Source organism: Pagrus major, chromosome 17, assembly GCF_040436345.1.
Source record: "Pagrus major chromosome 17, Pma_NU_1.0".
In the NCBI taxonomy this organism is placed as follows: domain Eukaryota; kingdom Metazoa; phylum Chordata; class Actinopteri; order Spariformes; family Sparidae; genus Pagrus; species Pagrus major.
The window spans coordinates 22,777,948-22,792,709 of NC_133231.1; the positions used below are offsets into that span (position 1 = coordinate 22,777,948).

Genomic DNA, 14,762 nt, shown 5'->3' on the forward strand with positions numbered 1-14,762 from the left:
ACATGCCGACAGCAGATGATGTTAAATTATTGTTGCCCCCACCTCCACCCGCGCCACCTCCACTCCTCCCCCCACCCATGATAAACTATTTCCCGAGGGAATAAATAGTGCTGTGACTACCTATTCTCTGCTCTTTGACTGCATCTGTTTACTTAGTGCCACACAAGCTGCAGTTAGAAAAAGAAAAACACAAAGCAGGGGTCACCTTCACTAGAGAATCAATTACTGGGCTTCTGAGCTCAGTTTGTAAATTATACATCTGGCTATTCGAGGCAATAAATTGTATTACAGCCGTTGCATAAATGGACCAACGTGTTTTTGAAATGCACAGTGGGATACGCAAGTCTATCTGGCAGGGAAATGGTAACAGGCACTAAATAAAGGAAATCATTTATGAGCTATTCTGTGTTAGTCATTGTCACTGCAGGCATCAGCTCCGTTGCTCTCCCTCGGAGGTTGGTGTCAATTGATGAAGGCTACGTCGTGGGCATGTTCCATTTCACTGCGGCATTCTGTTCCTAATCAGGCTTTTATACAACCCAAATTATGAGCAGCCAGGCAGGATATTACAGGCCAGTAAAGAGTGTCAGCCACCTGACCATAAAATGAACCGACCTGTGCACCAGCTATATAGGTCAACGCACAGCAGTGTGAGGGAGACAGTGGGTTTAGCTAGCTCAACACACTGCAGGCACAATGGATAGTATAAACATTCTTTCTGCGTGCATTACCATCAATATATGAAACACTGGTCACAGCTTTGCAATTTACAAGACTTGCATTACACTCCTCTCTTCTTGTTAATGCATCAGTGTAGGAAAAAACCTCAGCCTTCTTTCATATTTTAACACTCCCCGCACCCGCACACTGAACTTGAATCTGCTGTCACTGCCTGTTAAACGCGACAGCGAGTCATCAGCTCGGATCACTTTGCTTCAATTAGATCCATGTGCTGAGACAAATTGAAAAAGCTGACCTCACCATTGCTTTTCATTTGATCTTTTGGGTCTGTGCAGGAGGAGCCATATGTCATGCTTAAGAAGTCTGACAAGGCGCTGGTGGGGAACGACCGTTTTGAAGGATTCTGCATCGACTTGCTCAAAGAGCTGGCCACCATCCTGGGCTTCACGTATGAGATCCGTCTGGTGCCTGATGGGAAATACGGCTCCCAGGACGAGAAGGGCCAGTGGAACGGCATGATCAGGGAACTCATAGAACACGTAAGTTGTGCTTCAAGTTTGTCTGCCTTACATTTTTTATGTCAAGTTTCTAGAGTGCATTTGAACACAGCATAAGATGACCAAAGTGCTGTGCAAAAGAATATAAATGGCCAGAAATGTTTTTGCAGAATATTATGTCAGTGTATTTAACCTCTGACCTTTTACATATCAAATGTCATAGCTTTGTCATTTTACAAACATACCAATGGCAACAGTTAACAAGGGAAAAGTTATAGACAAGACAACATTTTCTAAAATCTGTGGGCCAGAAAAGCCAGTCAGCCTTTTCAGCCTAGAAGAAAAAGAGGCACGTCCAATATCCAACGGCAACTGGTTCCACAAACATGGAGCAATGACTGCAAATGCTCTGTCACCTTTTTTTTGTTGTTGTTGCGACCATATGACAGAGTCAGATCTAAGAGACCTAGGAGCTGAGTACCAGTGAATAAGGTCTGTGATGTAAGATGGTGCCCATTGAGAGCCTTCAATGTAATCACCAAGGTCGTGGTTAAATTCTGAAACAAACTGTTAGCCAATGAAGGGAAGCTGGGACTTGGGTTATTTTAGTACCAGTCTACATCCTTGCAGCTGCATTATGGACCAACTGCAGATAAATTAATGCATTTATCAAATTAATGGAGGCTGGGAAAACCCTGAATATAAGGAACTGCAATAGTCCAATTGTGGTGTAATGAAGGCATGACCACAGATAATTACTTCAGTCCTATTACTGTTTTATATACATATTTCCTTAAAGGAATAGTTTGACAGTTTGCGAAATAAGCTTATTTGCTATAATAAACCCCTCCTTTAAATGACACATTTTCATTTTTTAGTGATTAAAGCAAATGAGGTTTCATGTGTTAATACGCGAGATTACGAGATGTTACTTTTGGACTGAGCAGGCTAGCTGTTTCTGCCTGTTTCCAGTCTTTATGCAAAGCTAAGCTAATCAGCTGCGGGCTCAATCTTCTTATCTAACTCTTAGCAAAACAGAGAATGAGACATTTTTCCCAAAATGTAAATCTGTTCCTTTATCATGTGCTGCATCCCTACAATTAAAGTTTTTTTTTTTTTTTACATCATCACGCAAACAAAAAGCAACAACAGCATGCCATTGAACTGCATGCAGGTTATGTCCTCTGTGCGGGCAGTGATATAGTTATGATTGAGCACAAGTCAGGAAGAGCCTGCAAAGCTGTCAGTTACATTTATGGCACAATTATGTCAAGGTTGCCTAAAAGGTACAAGTGTACTGATGCCATTCAGCGAGACAAACCACTTCCTTCAGCTGGATAAAGCGGGGGATCTAGGATGAGCATACGATATGGCATATATTGTAAGGATGCGGGCGAAAACACCAGCAATCATCTTGCTGAGGCGTGGTGGGCAATCGCAGCTGTCCGTGTCGAACTCAAAGCCTGAGCGGCCATGAAACAGCCTCACATCCAAGTGATGGCGGCAATTCTCTCCTGGCATTTCATAAGTGTCCCTGTCAGTGCTCTCTCTTTGTCCTCAGCCCCATCGGGTCAGCGCTGTACTCAGCTGAAAACTTGTAATAGCTTAAGTGGCATTTAGTGCAGGGAATCGTATGGCAGGAGTCAATGGCTTGGTGCTGAAAGGGTTGGGAAAGGTGGGCTCCCACTGCAGCACTTTATTTCTCCATCCAAGCTTTTTGTGAGATCCATGTTAATAACAATAACCTTGAGGGGAACAAATGGATTACTAAAGGCAGAGAAAGCTGGCACGAAATGGAGATGCATGACTCCATCATTAAACGGCACATATGCTCTTTGTATTAGTCTGTTCTATGGTTTAAAAAGGGAGGATGTGCAGGTGGCCACAGCCAATCTGTTCAATATTTTGCATCCAGATTGGAAAAAAAAAGTGTTGATGTTGACTATGACATAAGGTTTACATGCGTTTTGTGAAGACGCAGCATCTGCTGATAGAGACCTCTGGACTAATCTTACTGTAAATATAAATATAAGCTGTTGAACGCACACATCCACACCAACAAGTGGCTCCATTTGCTTGTGTTTTATGGAATATAAATTAAAATAAGATACAGTTAGAGACATTTTAGCATGAATTTTAAGAATGTACAGTACGTTCATTTAAAAAAAAAAAAAAAACTGTTTTGGTCTATTGCCTTTGTAAATAGCGGCAGAAGTGAAGATTAGAATCCATACTGCTAGTTATTGCTTTTACCGCTCCTTATCGCATGGCCAAGGACGCATGACGTCTTCTTTGTCGATTTTTAGTCGTTTCTATTTTGTGGTCTAGTGCTCCCCTTACCCTCTGTCGGTGAGGATAAGCTGATCGTGATTCAGCAGACCTGAAACATAAACTTTAAGGCAAGCTCAAGAGATCTGACCCTGGATTGATATGAGAGGCCTGTGTGGCTGAGTAAACCTCAAACTGCCACATCTCCTCCACTGAGGTAATATGTTTGGGCTGTATTTCTTCCCAAATATAACAAGAACTGTACCTTTTCTTATTTATCTGTTCTATACCAAATACAATGGAACATAGCGTATGCATTTGCTCGAATTATAGGGATAGATAGAAAATGGAAAAGTAAATGTCTGCTGTCACAGTTGCTATCTGTACAATTTGTACTCATAACCACTTTCTATTTACCTCTTAAAAACCCATCGTGCTATCTTTGTAACACACATAGATAAGATGAGCTATAACAGCTGACTGGGAATCCGTTCCTTTACTTAAAAAAGGGTAACAGAGTTAGATGAAGCTTGAGGTAGAAAACAAGGGAAAACGGTTGGTTTCGGCTGATAAACTGGCGCTGAAACACAAGGCTCATGCATCCACGGCGTCAGCTCACATGGTGTTGCCTCATAAATCATAGCTGCACTATGTAATTAAACAAAATTGTTAGACGGACATCGTTTTAAGAGAACAAGACGAGTTTGTAAGCTTCATCCACCTCTGTAGGTCAACACATCTCGTCATACAGAGACAGTTATTTGACAGAAATAGAGTAAAGCTCTAAAAGAGAGTGTATGTTTGCCTCTTACATATTGTTGGACAAACATGATAATATTATGTGATTTACTCCGCATGTAATGATAAACTGCAGTGTTCCCAAGTGCAAAGATTCAGCAGAAGATGCAGCATACAGCTCTTCACTTTCCTCTGTGTAGTAACAAAGCTCACTGCAGTGCCAAAGGGCATTGTTTGGAAGGTGCTAAATGATGCAACAGGCCTTGTTAAACTTGATTTAGTCACAATGGATGATCACTTTAATCATGCCGTGATGCAAATGTTAATAGCATGCTTAGCACATCATTTGTTTCTGTCATGGCAATTAATATATGCTTCGACTGAAGGCTGTAGCCAGCCCACACCCTATTTGTCGACACAGATAGATAATAGTCGAGCAGATTTCAGACTGAATGCAAATCTACACTTCTTTATTTGTATTCGGGTTAAACACACATTCTGTTAAGGTTTTTGTTTCGGTAAAGTAGAGAAGCATGTGACTGCAAGTGGGTGGACAAGTGTGATTTTGATTTTTATCTGCGACAGCAGGATGACCTGGTGTGTCTGACCCAAAGCTGCAAGGGCAAAAGTTCAACTGCCTCAGCAGCAAACACGTCTGTCTCGCCTGCCGAAGCCCCCTTGAGGGAATCACTATTCTAGGCCACAACGCTCTGAACACGCTGCTTATGCATATCAACAATTTCTTGATTGCATTGCGTATGCTTCATCATTAGCCCTTTCTGTATTTTGATACTAGACTTCATTATGTAATAGGGTTCAGGCATCATCTTTACTGTTGTGCAAGGAAGTGTCACGCTGTGCATCCACTTCTCGCTGTGGGTTTCGTAAATGATTGTACAACTGGCCAGTCAGACTTTTTATATATTCCCTCAGCATCCCCACAGCAAAAATTGCTGTCTGTTATCTGCGGCAACCATGGCACGGTTCAGCAAAGTGTGTTTTTGCAATTGCACTGAAGCAAATTGTGCTTTTGTATCTGCTCTAAACGTTCATAAAATGAACAAAAGGAGCAACACAACAGCGCTATCTGGAAGCGCTAGACAATCCTTTTATAAGCATTATGATCATAAGTTGTAAAATGCATATACAAACTGTTGTGTGTTTGTTGAGGGATAAAAAGCCTTCTTTGTAAGCAGTATGTTATTAATGTACGACGAGAACCGGAGCAATTGCAAAAACAAAAGACTATCACGCAGCTCGCTGTGAAAGAAGTAAGTTCAGTGTGTGAAGTCAGTAGATAGAAACGCACGAATCACGTCAGTTGTGACTTCGTGAATCCCCCCGGCGATCGTCAGGTGAGGAGGTCCGGAGGGAGGACACCACTAAGCTCACCATCTGCAAACCCAGATAACACTGAGCCATGTGGCACGCAGCAGGGCACTATCAGGTTATCTCGCTTGTGCCCAGTTTGTGTGCCTAAGCAGTGAGCAGAACAAGGACATGCGGCATGTATATTAGCCCACCGTAGGGATGTCTGGAACTGCATGCTGGTTGATCTTCCGGCTGAGTGGCAGGTTGGTTCAAAGCTTCAGCTGGCAGCGGAGAACAGAGGGAGCAGTATGTGATGTACAAATTTGAATAGTTTAAGAGAGACAGCAGACGCACTGCAGGATGCACTGGTTTTCCCATCTTTCCATCTCTTCAGAGGCCACCGTGTATTTAGCCACCGTGGTGCTGACCACGGGAGTACGTAATCCGCAGTGCCACACTCAAAGTGGGAATGTTTTCTTTTTGACCTTTGTTTACTGCCAGGTGGTAGTTATCGCATGAATCTAAGGAAAGACCTGTCCAAGCCACAGGGTGAGTTAAATTCATGTTAAGAATAGCCTTAGGGTCGAGAAACAGAGACGTTATTGTGCAAAAAACTGAATGTATTAAGGTGTTACGAAACAACGAAGATGCCCTCGCAAGAAGAAGAAGGCTGCATCACTCAGCTACCTTTTATTTTACTCAGGTCGTGTGTTTCTGAAACAAGCAGATTCAGTTCCTGTGGGGTTAGGTCTAATGGCTTTGCATAAAGTTCCCAAACAAACATAAGATCTCATTTTACTTGGTGACAATGCTGTAACGGAAAATAGTTATATATGAACAAGCCCTGTTCCTGTCTCGCAGCTCAGTATGTAGGAAGAAAAAAGGAAAGCCTCCCTTTTGTGAGTTGTGTCGTTTCTTGGAGGAAAGAGGTATTCGAGCGTGAACCAAGCAGCTGGTTTCATTAACCTCCTGTCCAGCCATGGTGCAGGGGAGTTGTGGGGGCCCCAATATAAATGGTAACCTTCTGAATATGCAGTCATACGCATATAATAGGTGACTGAAACTTATCCATCATGCTCAGCCCTGCCCGTTGCATAAAGCTATATGGTGTCATATGTCATTCTAGTGACACGAGATAATGGCTTCATAGATGGAACTGCATCTGTCTCCACTGTTTCCAAAAGACATCGTCAAAGAGACGGAAACATATTTCACATTCACATTATCAAATTCATATACACAGAGGATGTCACAGCCATATATTATTGTGTGTCTCCAAACTTTGAATAAATGACAAATGTTATACAGTATGCACAGCCCTGCTGTAACCCCCTAATGGATAATTCACAGTATCACTGATGCTACATGTCTAAGAGCCTACACCCTCATTTGCCACACTATGCTTAGGCACAGCTACATTTTGAGCTAAATGCTAATGTCAGAATGGTAACTAATCAAAATGACAATGCTGATGTTATACTAGGGTTGTTCCAACAATGATACCAGCATCAGAAAAGCAGACACACTAGATGAAGTTTCAAATTGAATAACCCGGAAGGGGACATGAATGTCTGTACTGAACTTAATGCTTTTTCATTCATCCAATAGTTGTTCAGACATTTAACACAAGGCCACAAATGGAGAAAAAAAATCAAGGATTTACCAAAGTTCCCAAAGGATTCATCCCCTGGGGACCATAATTGTCAGCTATACCAAATTTTATGGCAGTGCATCCAAAGGTGGCTGAAATATTTCTTTCCGGACCAAAGTGGTGGACCTCTACCTCTAGAGCTAGCTATATACGACACTGCCAATATGAAAATAGTAATCAGAACAACTGTCTTATGCTTTTCTACTACAGAGAGCAGACTTGGCAGTGGCTCCTCTCACCATCACCTACATGCGTGAAAAGGTCGTTGATTTCTCCAAGCCCTTCATGAGCATGGGCATCAGCATCCTGTATCGCAAACCCAACACCACCAACAACGGTTTCTTCTCCTTCCTGAACCCCATGACTCCTGACATCTGGGTCTACATCCTCTTGGCCTACCTGGGAGTTAGCTGTGTCCTTTTTGTCATTGCCAGGTAAGTCCACAAGTTACATACTATTTGTCCTTTCAGTCCTTCATACATTTTCCATGAGGTCTTTCAATAGACATAGTAATTTACACCAGCCAGTTTCTCATACTGTGTTTGCTCAGTGGGTAGTGATCAAGGCAGTTATGTCTGCATGGGCTCTCTACAGCCCAGCAGTGTGAGGAGGAAGAGTTGCAAAGTCTCATTCAGTGAGCAAATTCTTGTTTCCTGTGTGATGTCTTTGAAAAATGGTAATAGAGCTTTAGACGGTGTACCTTTAAAAAGGTTGTTTAAAATGAATACTTGCTGAGGCAAAAAATGATCCCTTCTCTAATTATCATGTTTAGCGGCACAAAAAGATAAAATACACACCTGATGTGATGTGATGCTATTTATAGTTGATCATCAGCATAGAAAATGAAATTGCTGGCAGTAATAAGCCATAAAATTATTATGGATGGAGATTATCTGTTTGATTGGCTGAAAAGTATCTCACTTGTAAATTTTTTGTGGTCATGAATATGATGAATATCCTGTTAGCATCATTGTCAGTGTTTCCTGCTGCTTCTCATGCAAAGTGGTGCTTGAGGAAGTTCTAGAAAAGCGAGCTTTGAGAGCAGTTCTGGGGCTTGAGAGCAAACAGCTGCACTCCTCTATCCTCATTCGCTGTTGTGAGACCAAACAAATTCTGGAGTGGCTTCTCATAAGTACAAAATCATCTTAAATTGTTGCATCAGTTTTTTGGAGGCCGGCCTAGATCGCTGAATAAGCTGCATCCCTACAAGTGCGCCATTTGAGCATTAAAGAGACGGTGGCGAACAATAAGAGGGCTACTTCAGCACAAGTAGGTAATTTTAAATGCTGGACAGAGATGTCAAGACATTACCAACTGCATTAGGGAGAAAACACTTTGCAGCGCTGCTGCAGCATAATAATTATGATGCAAGGAACCTTATATTTATTTGTCCAAAGGCACATTTTAGTCCACAGTTGAAGATAAATGACGTGGCTAATGTGCATGTTAAAACAAAAGCTTCTTTTCATTTTCACATGTAAGCCTGTGCCTTAAAACTAAGGATTTAAGAGGATGTAAGGAGATAATATATTTGCCTTTACATTTAATAATGTTGAGAGATTTAAAAGTGGTTACTCTTGTATAGCTGGAGGAAATAAATAAAGCGTTGACAACGAATTGTACAAGAAAAACGATTGGGTTTTGTTCTTCAGATAGATCCAATATATTAAATAAGTTTGTGGATCCAAATATATTGCATGTATGTATGTATGTATGTATGTATGTATGTATGTATGTATATATGTATGTTTCTCTATAGTTAGTTACAGCCCTTTTCTGCACATTTTACTAACTTAGATGGCAACACTTTGTGTTCCTTTAATGTATCCATGATATTATTTATTTGTGGCCACATATCAAAGATTAGAAGTCTCAAACAATACATGACAGTACATTATAGGGTTGTAGTACAAATTCAACATAATACTTTGCTTCCTGTTATGTTTGGACGCCAAGCTGTTTCCAGACCAGCTCCTCTGTGTAGGCTGTACTCTTGGCCAGCAGCTAATAGTGTTGTTTAGCAGACAGTTTTGTATAGGATTGTTCAGCACGCAGTCTGAAGCAAGCTTATGGCTCTGTTTGCCAGCACAACCTTTTTAGAAATTAGCAGGGGAATTGAATCAGCACTGTAACATTGTCTGTGTGGAAATTGCACTCAACATAGTGAAATGAAGAAAAGACATTGCCCTTTTCTCCATTTGTGGCCTGTTCAAGTCCAGTTCACGTGTACTTTGGATGGGCATAAAGCCTCTAATACTTCACATGCCTCTTCGCTAGCACACATTGTTAGACCACGGCTTTCAATTTAACATTAAAGGAAAAAACAAGATGAGACTGAATGGATTAATTGAAAGGGCAGGGAGTACCACATTTGTACAAGCGCTGCCCAAGGCCTCTCTGATGTCTGCAAATGTTACGGGCACATGAGTTGGGAATATTAAAAGAAACTCTTTGAGATGAAAACACTATTAAATATTTTTGACAGAATTCATTTTAAAGCACAAGAAACACTGAACAAAAACACTTGTATTGTCCGTCCTTTCAGATGTCTGATTGCTTAACTAAGATTCAACAATCAATGACGGCTGGAAAAGACTCCATTATAAAGCTTTTTCACGATTAACCATTAGGCCTGTTCAGTGTCTGATTAAAATAGACTGCTGATGTATTAGAAAATATTCCTGCAGCATGTAATTAGATTGAAGTGTATCTATCTCTTCAACAATATATATTTCAATCAAATCTGTCTACATTCCTCCCACTGTGGTCCTAAGCTAAAAAATATGCACTTGAGAATTCACCGATGTGGGTTCCAGGGTTGTGGATCGTTTTAGTTAGTTATCTGGTTTCGGAGAAAATGTTTTTTTCTGCCATTACCACTTACTATTATATCTCATCAAAGCAGCAGATATGCTACATTTTGAGGAGATACTATCTGCAGTCTAAGGGATCCAATTCCACTCAACAGAACAACCAGAAAAAAGATTTCTTCACATTATATTAATGCATTTTTAAAGACGAAAGTCGTGACATTTAGCATGTTTTATCTCAGCATCTGCCTCTGAAAATGATGGTGCGCAGCATTTTCAGTAGGTGTCAAACTAAATGGCAGCGATATGGACGGATGCATGCTGTAGGGTTTCATGTTACTTTAAGAGGAGCCTTAACACCTCACAATCTCAAACATGACATTTTATATACCTCTGAAGATTTATATTTTTGTGCCTCGTTGGTCACCTTCAGGAGAAGATATCTGAAGATAAGACCAGGACCAGATTTTTAAAATATTTTTGATGTGATGGACAAACTTTATACATATAAATCCAATGAAACTGCGTAATAACTCAAAAATATATGGATGGGTGGTCACATTGTTTCCCTAGACATTAAGACTGCCCAAAGTCACTTTATTAAATCTATGCTATTCAGTTTTTCTGTGTGAACAATGGATAACTCAACTCTGCTCTTGCCCTCAGCTTTACAGAGTTTTAATCATCTGCACTCACTGAAAACAGCAGCCGTCTGTTTTCAGTGAAAAAAATAACTGCCCACCAGCAAATGGTAGACAGAAGTTATGACCTAACTGGTGAACATACTGTAGTGGAGCGTGTCGATGGTTAAGGGATCTCCACCTACTCTGAGGAGTGGGTGGAGACCAAAACAGAGCTGAAACTTACAATCTTGGGTCCGCAGAGACAACACTCAAACTAGAATTACAGCCTCACCAGTCAAGTTGCTGTTCCTGAGCTTTGGCATTGAATAAGAGGCAGAACATTATTTTGCAGTATATTATGAAGTGAAGTTAACATTTGACCTTTTGGATATATTCTGTCATAGCTTCATCATTTCATCCCATCTGTGTAAGATATTGTCATAATTTTAATATGAATCATATCAGTTCATCCCTGAGTCCAAGTGGATGTTAGTGCCAGTTTTCATAAAATTCAAAGGCCTTCTTGAGATACGGCATTCACGAGAAGCGGACGGACAACCCGAAAACATAACGGCAGCGGTCGCAGCTATCGCCGGTGCAGAGGCATAAAAAACTATTATTTCTTAAAACTTAACTTAAGTATTTTAATTATCTGAACATTCTCCATCTAATTTTATAACATAGGCTTAAAGTAAAGTGTCACATTAAGTGTAAAGTTTATTATTTTACGTTGAGTCAATGTATAACGTCAGAATAAATTAAATTAATGCAGACTTATACTTACAACTTGTGTGTTTATTCAATTATTATTATTATAAAGTTAAGCGAACTTCTACACTCATGTGTTTTTCAAGTGTTTATTATTCAAGTATTACACATAAATGCATTTCAAATGTGTTATTCTGTCTCAGGTGATATAATAAATAACACATGCTGTTATTTAATTTATACACTCAACATGATTAAAAAAAACTTATAATATAACTTATAATGTGACCCTTTACAGTGAGCTTATATAAACAGCATTAGATGGAAAATTTACATGTAATTAAAAACACTCAAGGTCAGTGTTTTAGGCAAATTACTCTGTTTGCGCCGTGCTAGTGTTGCTATGTATTTATTGAATATTTAAATTTGCTGGATTGGTAACTGTTTGCTAAAATGTTTACCACAGCTACTTTACAATGATTATCAATGTTGTGTTTACAGCTTTTTCTGTTGCTTCCAAGTGGCCAAAAAAATCTGTTAGTGCCTCTTCAACTTCTGCCTCGAGGAGCTGCTGCTCTCATGCCGTCATTTTGTGACTCAAAACCAAAAGCAGAACTCTAAAGGAGCTGTGACTCAGAATAGCTCCTTAAGCTAATACAATTTTTGTGATTCTTCCTAAGGAGAGAATAGTGTTCAAGAAGGATAAAGATATCATTCTCGCATTTTCTCAGAGCTTGCAACCGATGCAGCTTTAAAAACAGCTTTATGACTTCCTGTCTCGTTTCCCAGGTTCAGCCCGTATGAATGGTACGACGCCCATCCTTGTAACCCCGGATCAGACGTGGTGGAGAACAACTTCACCCTCCTCAACAGCTTCTGGTTCGGAGTCGGCTCCTTAATGCAACAAGGTATGCCGGTGCGCACATCCTCTATCCTGTCAGAAACAATACTATCACACCACACCTCTCTTCCTGTGCGCTGCTAGCTCCCACTTTCTGCCTCTTTAACTGACAAGCTCCATGATTTCCATTCCGTGACTGTTTCATAAGACATTTACCTGTCAAGAACAACTGCAGAGCTCAGTCTTACATGACAAAGAAAGGCTGTTGTCACCTACCTGCTGTTTAAAAAAGGGAAGAGTAGGTGCCAGACACTTGTCAGAGATTGTCAGCTGAGGATGGAAAACATCGCTGCATTTATTTCCCCATAACGCAGTCGCTGGCCCTGCTCAAGAGCTTTCCGAGTGTTAGGACGAAAAGGGTAAGTTGAGGAGCATGTCTGACAGATACCGGCTGTCAGCCATGCTAGAACTGGCTGCTGTGATGTTTCCAGCGCTGTACGACTTGCACTCAGAGTGACCCGCTGTAGGGAATCCATATGTCTCGCTTTGAACTGTCCAACAAGTAGCCTGCCAATTAAATGTCACTGCAATCTTGTTTGATGCTCATGTGTAATTTTTTAAACCAGCCAGAGCAAAAGCAGCAATTTTCGTCTTTCAATACAAAAACCCACTAAAACTCCTATTGCAGATTTTATTCTAAAAAAAAAAAAAAAAAAAAGGGATACAAATCAATTGCTAGGTGAGCCTCAAAAGGACAGGTAAGCAAATGAAAGCCAGGAAAAAAAAACAAAACGCAGAGGAAAAAGACCCAAGTAATAAAATGTTTAACCTCAATGTAACAAGACAAATCAAGGAGGCTTAGCGAGACTCGGCAGTGGATCTTTGCCCGTAAGGATAGCAAACACATTCAGCAATTCATTAAGCACAGAAGCTCGGCAGCACTCTTGTGAAACTGCATAGCAGCTCTGCCAATTTGCGGTGCATGCAGAGGGTTACGAGTTTAGCACCGGCGTGCCGGGAGGGAGAGGAGAGAGAATCAAAACAAGATGAGCTAGTTAGTTGCCTATATTATTAAACTAAACAGGGGAGAATTCCCCATTAAAATTCATACTGTGGCTCACAGTGTTGTCTGTCTATACCTGAGCTCCACCGTTTGTCATATTTACAGTAGTAAACAGAAGCTGCTGCTCCTAATTAGTTTTTATTCACAGTTCCCTGAATATTGTTTTCACATCAGGGAGTTAATATGAAGTACAGTTCGCTCTATAATAAATTTATTATTTATAAAGAAAATATGATGCAGAATTTTTGTGCTTGCACGATCATTACAACATGAATTTCTCATCGAGCATTGTTAAACATATCTTGACAATGATCCTGAACATAATTTGTCTGAGTTTAAAAAAAACGACACGGGCTGTTTCTGTCTTTCCGCGACGCCCATTTGTGCTCCGGCACCTTGTAACACATGCTGCATGGCGGTATCTGCGGCGAGGTGTATTTTGTCTGTGTCACATAAACAGACATCCCCTGCTTGTCTGCCAAACAGTGACAGCAGCTGAGACGGAAGCCATTTCCTTGACATGTTTAAAATGCAAATGGACGTGTTTGAGAAGATCCAAAAAAAAAAAAATCTACCAGCTTGTCTGTGGGAGGGAGGTGTCATACACAACACAAAGAACACAAAATGTGAGGAGGTGCAAAAGCAAACACTCTGTGTACTTCAAAAGCGTTCTTAGGGGTCTCGGTAGGCTTTCGCTCACAACAAACATATGTCTGATCATTTCCCGTAAATTGGTTTCCCCATATAAATTAATTTTTGAAAGTATGTTTGATTTGTGAGTTGCCTTATTCCAAATTCTCTCATTCCCACTGACATTTCTTTCTTGATTTTCTAAAATATATTTCTACTCTGCATATCACCAAGATGCATGATTTTTGAAGCCTCATTCATTCTATTCTTTATGCAAGACTAATCAGTGGTTAAGAAATCAGAGTTGTGACCTTGCCTCTTCTTAAAGATTCAAGATTTACTTGCCTCGGAATAAACATTTCCATTTCCAAGTGTCGTTATTTAAAAGCAATTAACTACGAGTAAAGCCTCAAGCTCTAAAGGGAGTTTCTGCGCGATGACTCCTCAGAGAGAAAGCTAAGTGCAGGTAATCATTCTCATGGGAAAGCCTTGTTCTCTCATGGTAAGGTGAGGCATCGCTGGTGGGAAGAAACACTCCAGAAAAACCGGGGCATCATGTTTAGCACGATGCATTACAGGGTCCACAGAGAATGGCTCTTTTTTTTTCTCCCCCAGACTGACATCTCAAAAAGCATCATTAGATACAAAACATTCTGTTCATTTATTCAAAGGAGAATAGTAGTGCCAGAGTGACTTCTTTGTGATCTCTTAAGAAATGTGTGCTGTAATGTTAGTAGTGACTGCAGACAGAGTGCATCTATTATACATTAACTCCCTTATTGTCTATAGTATTCAAGGGAGCTCACACAAGAAATGAATGGACTGCTAAAATTCTTTCAGCCTCGGTCAACATTTAGTCTAAAAGCACTGACAGTTTCCCTGAGTGCTGGTTAACTAAGAATATTTATGCATCACAGAGAAACAGTGGAAACAGAATGGAA

The 14,762-nt window shown here is 40.5% G+C and overlaps 2 protein-coding genes across 2 annotated transcripts in view; one reads left to right on the top strand and one right to left on the bottom strand.

Annotated features, from left to right (window-relative positions):
- The window catches only part of zc3h12aa (zinc finger CCCH-type containing 12Aa), a 339,114-nt gene that overhangs the window by 215,272 nt on the left and 109,080 nt on the right, over positions 1-14,762 (bottom strand). The window lies entirely within an intron of this gene.
- Positions 1-14,762, top strand: part of grik3 (glutamate ionotropic receptor kainate type subunit 3) — a 105,546-nt gene that overhangs the window by 80,685 nt on the left and 10,099 nt on the right. Inside the window, exons 10-12 of the mRNA XM_073485219.1 lie at positions 1,017-1,220; positions 7,357-7,580; positions 12,077-12,195. Coding sequence (XP_073341320.1) covers positions 1,017-1,220; positions 7,357-7,580; positions 12,077-12,195 — 547 coding nt within the window. The remainder of the gene's footprint in view (positions 1-1,016; positions 1,221-7,356; positions 7,581-12,076; positions 12,196-14,762) is intronic.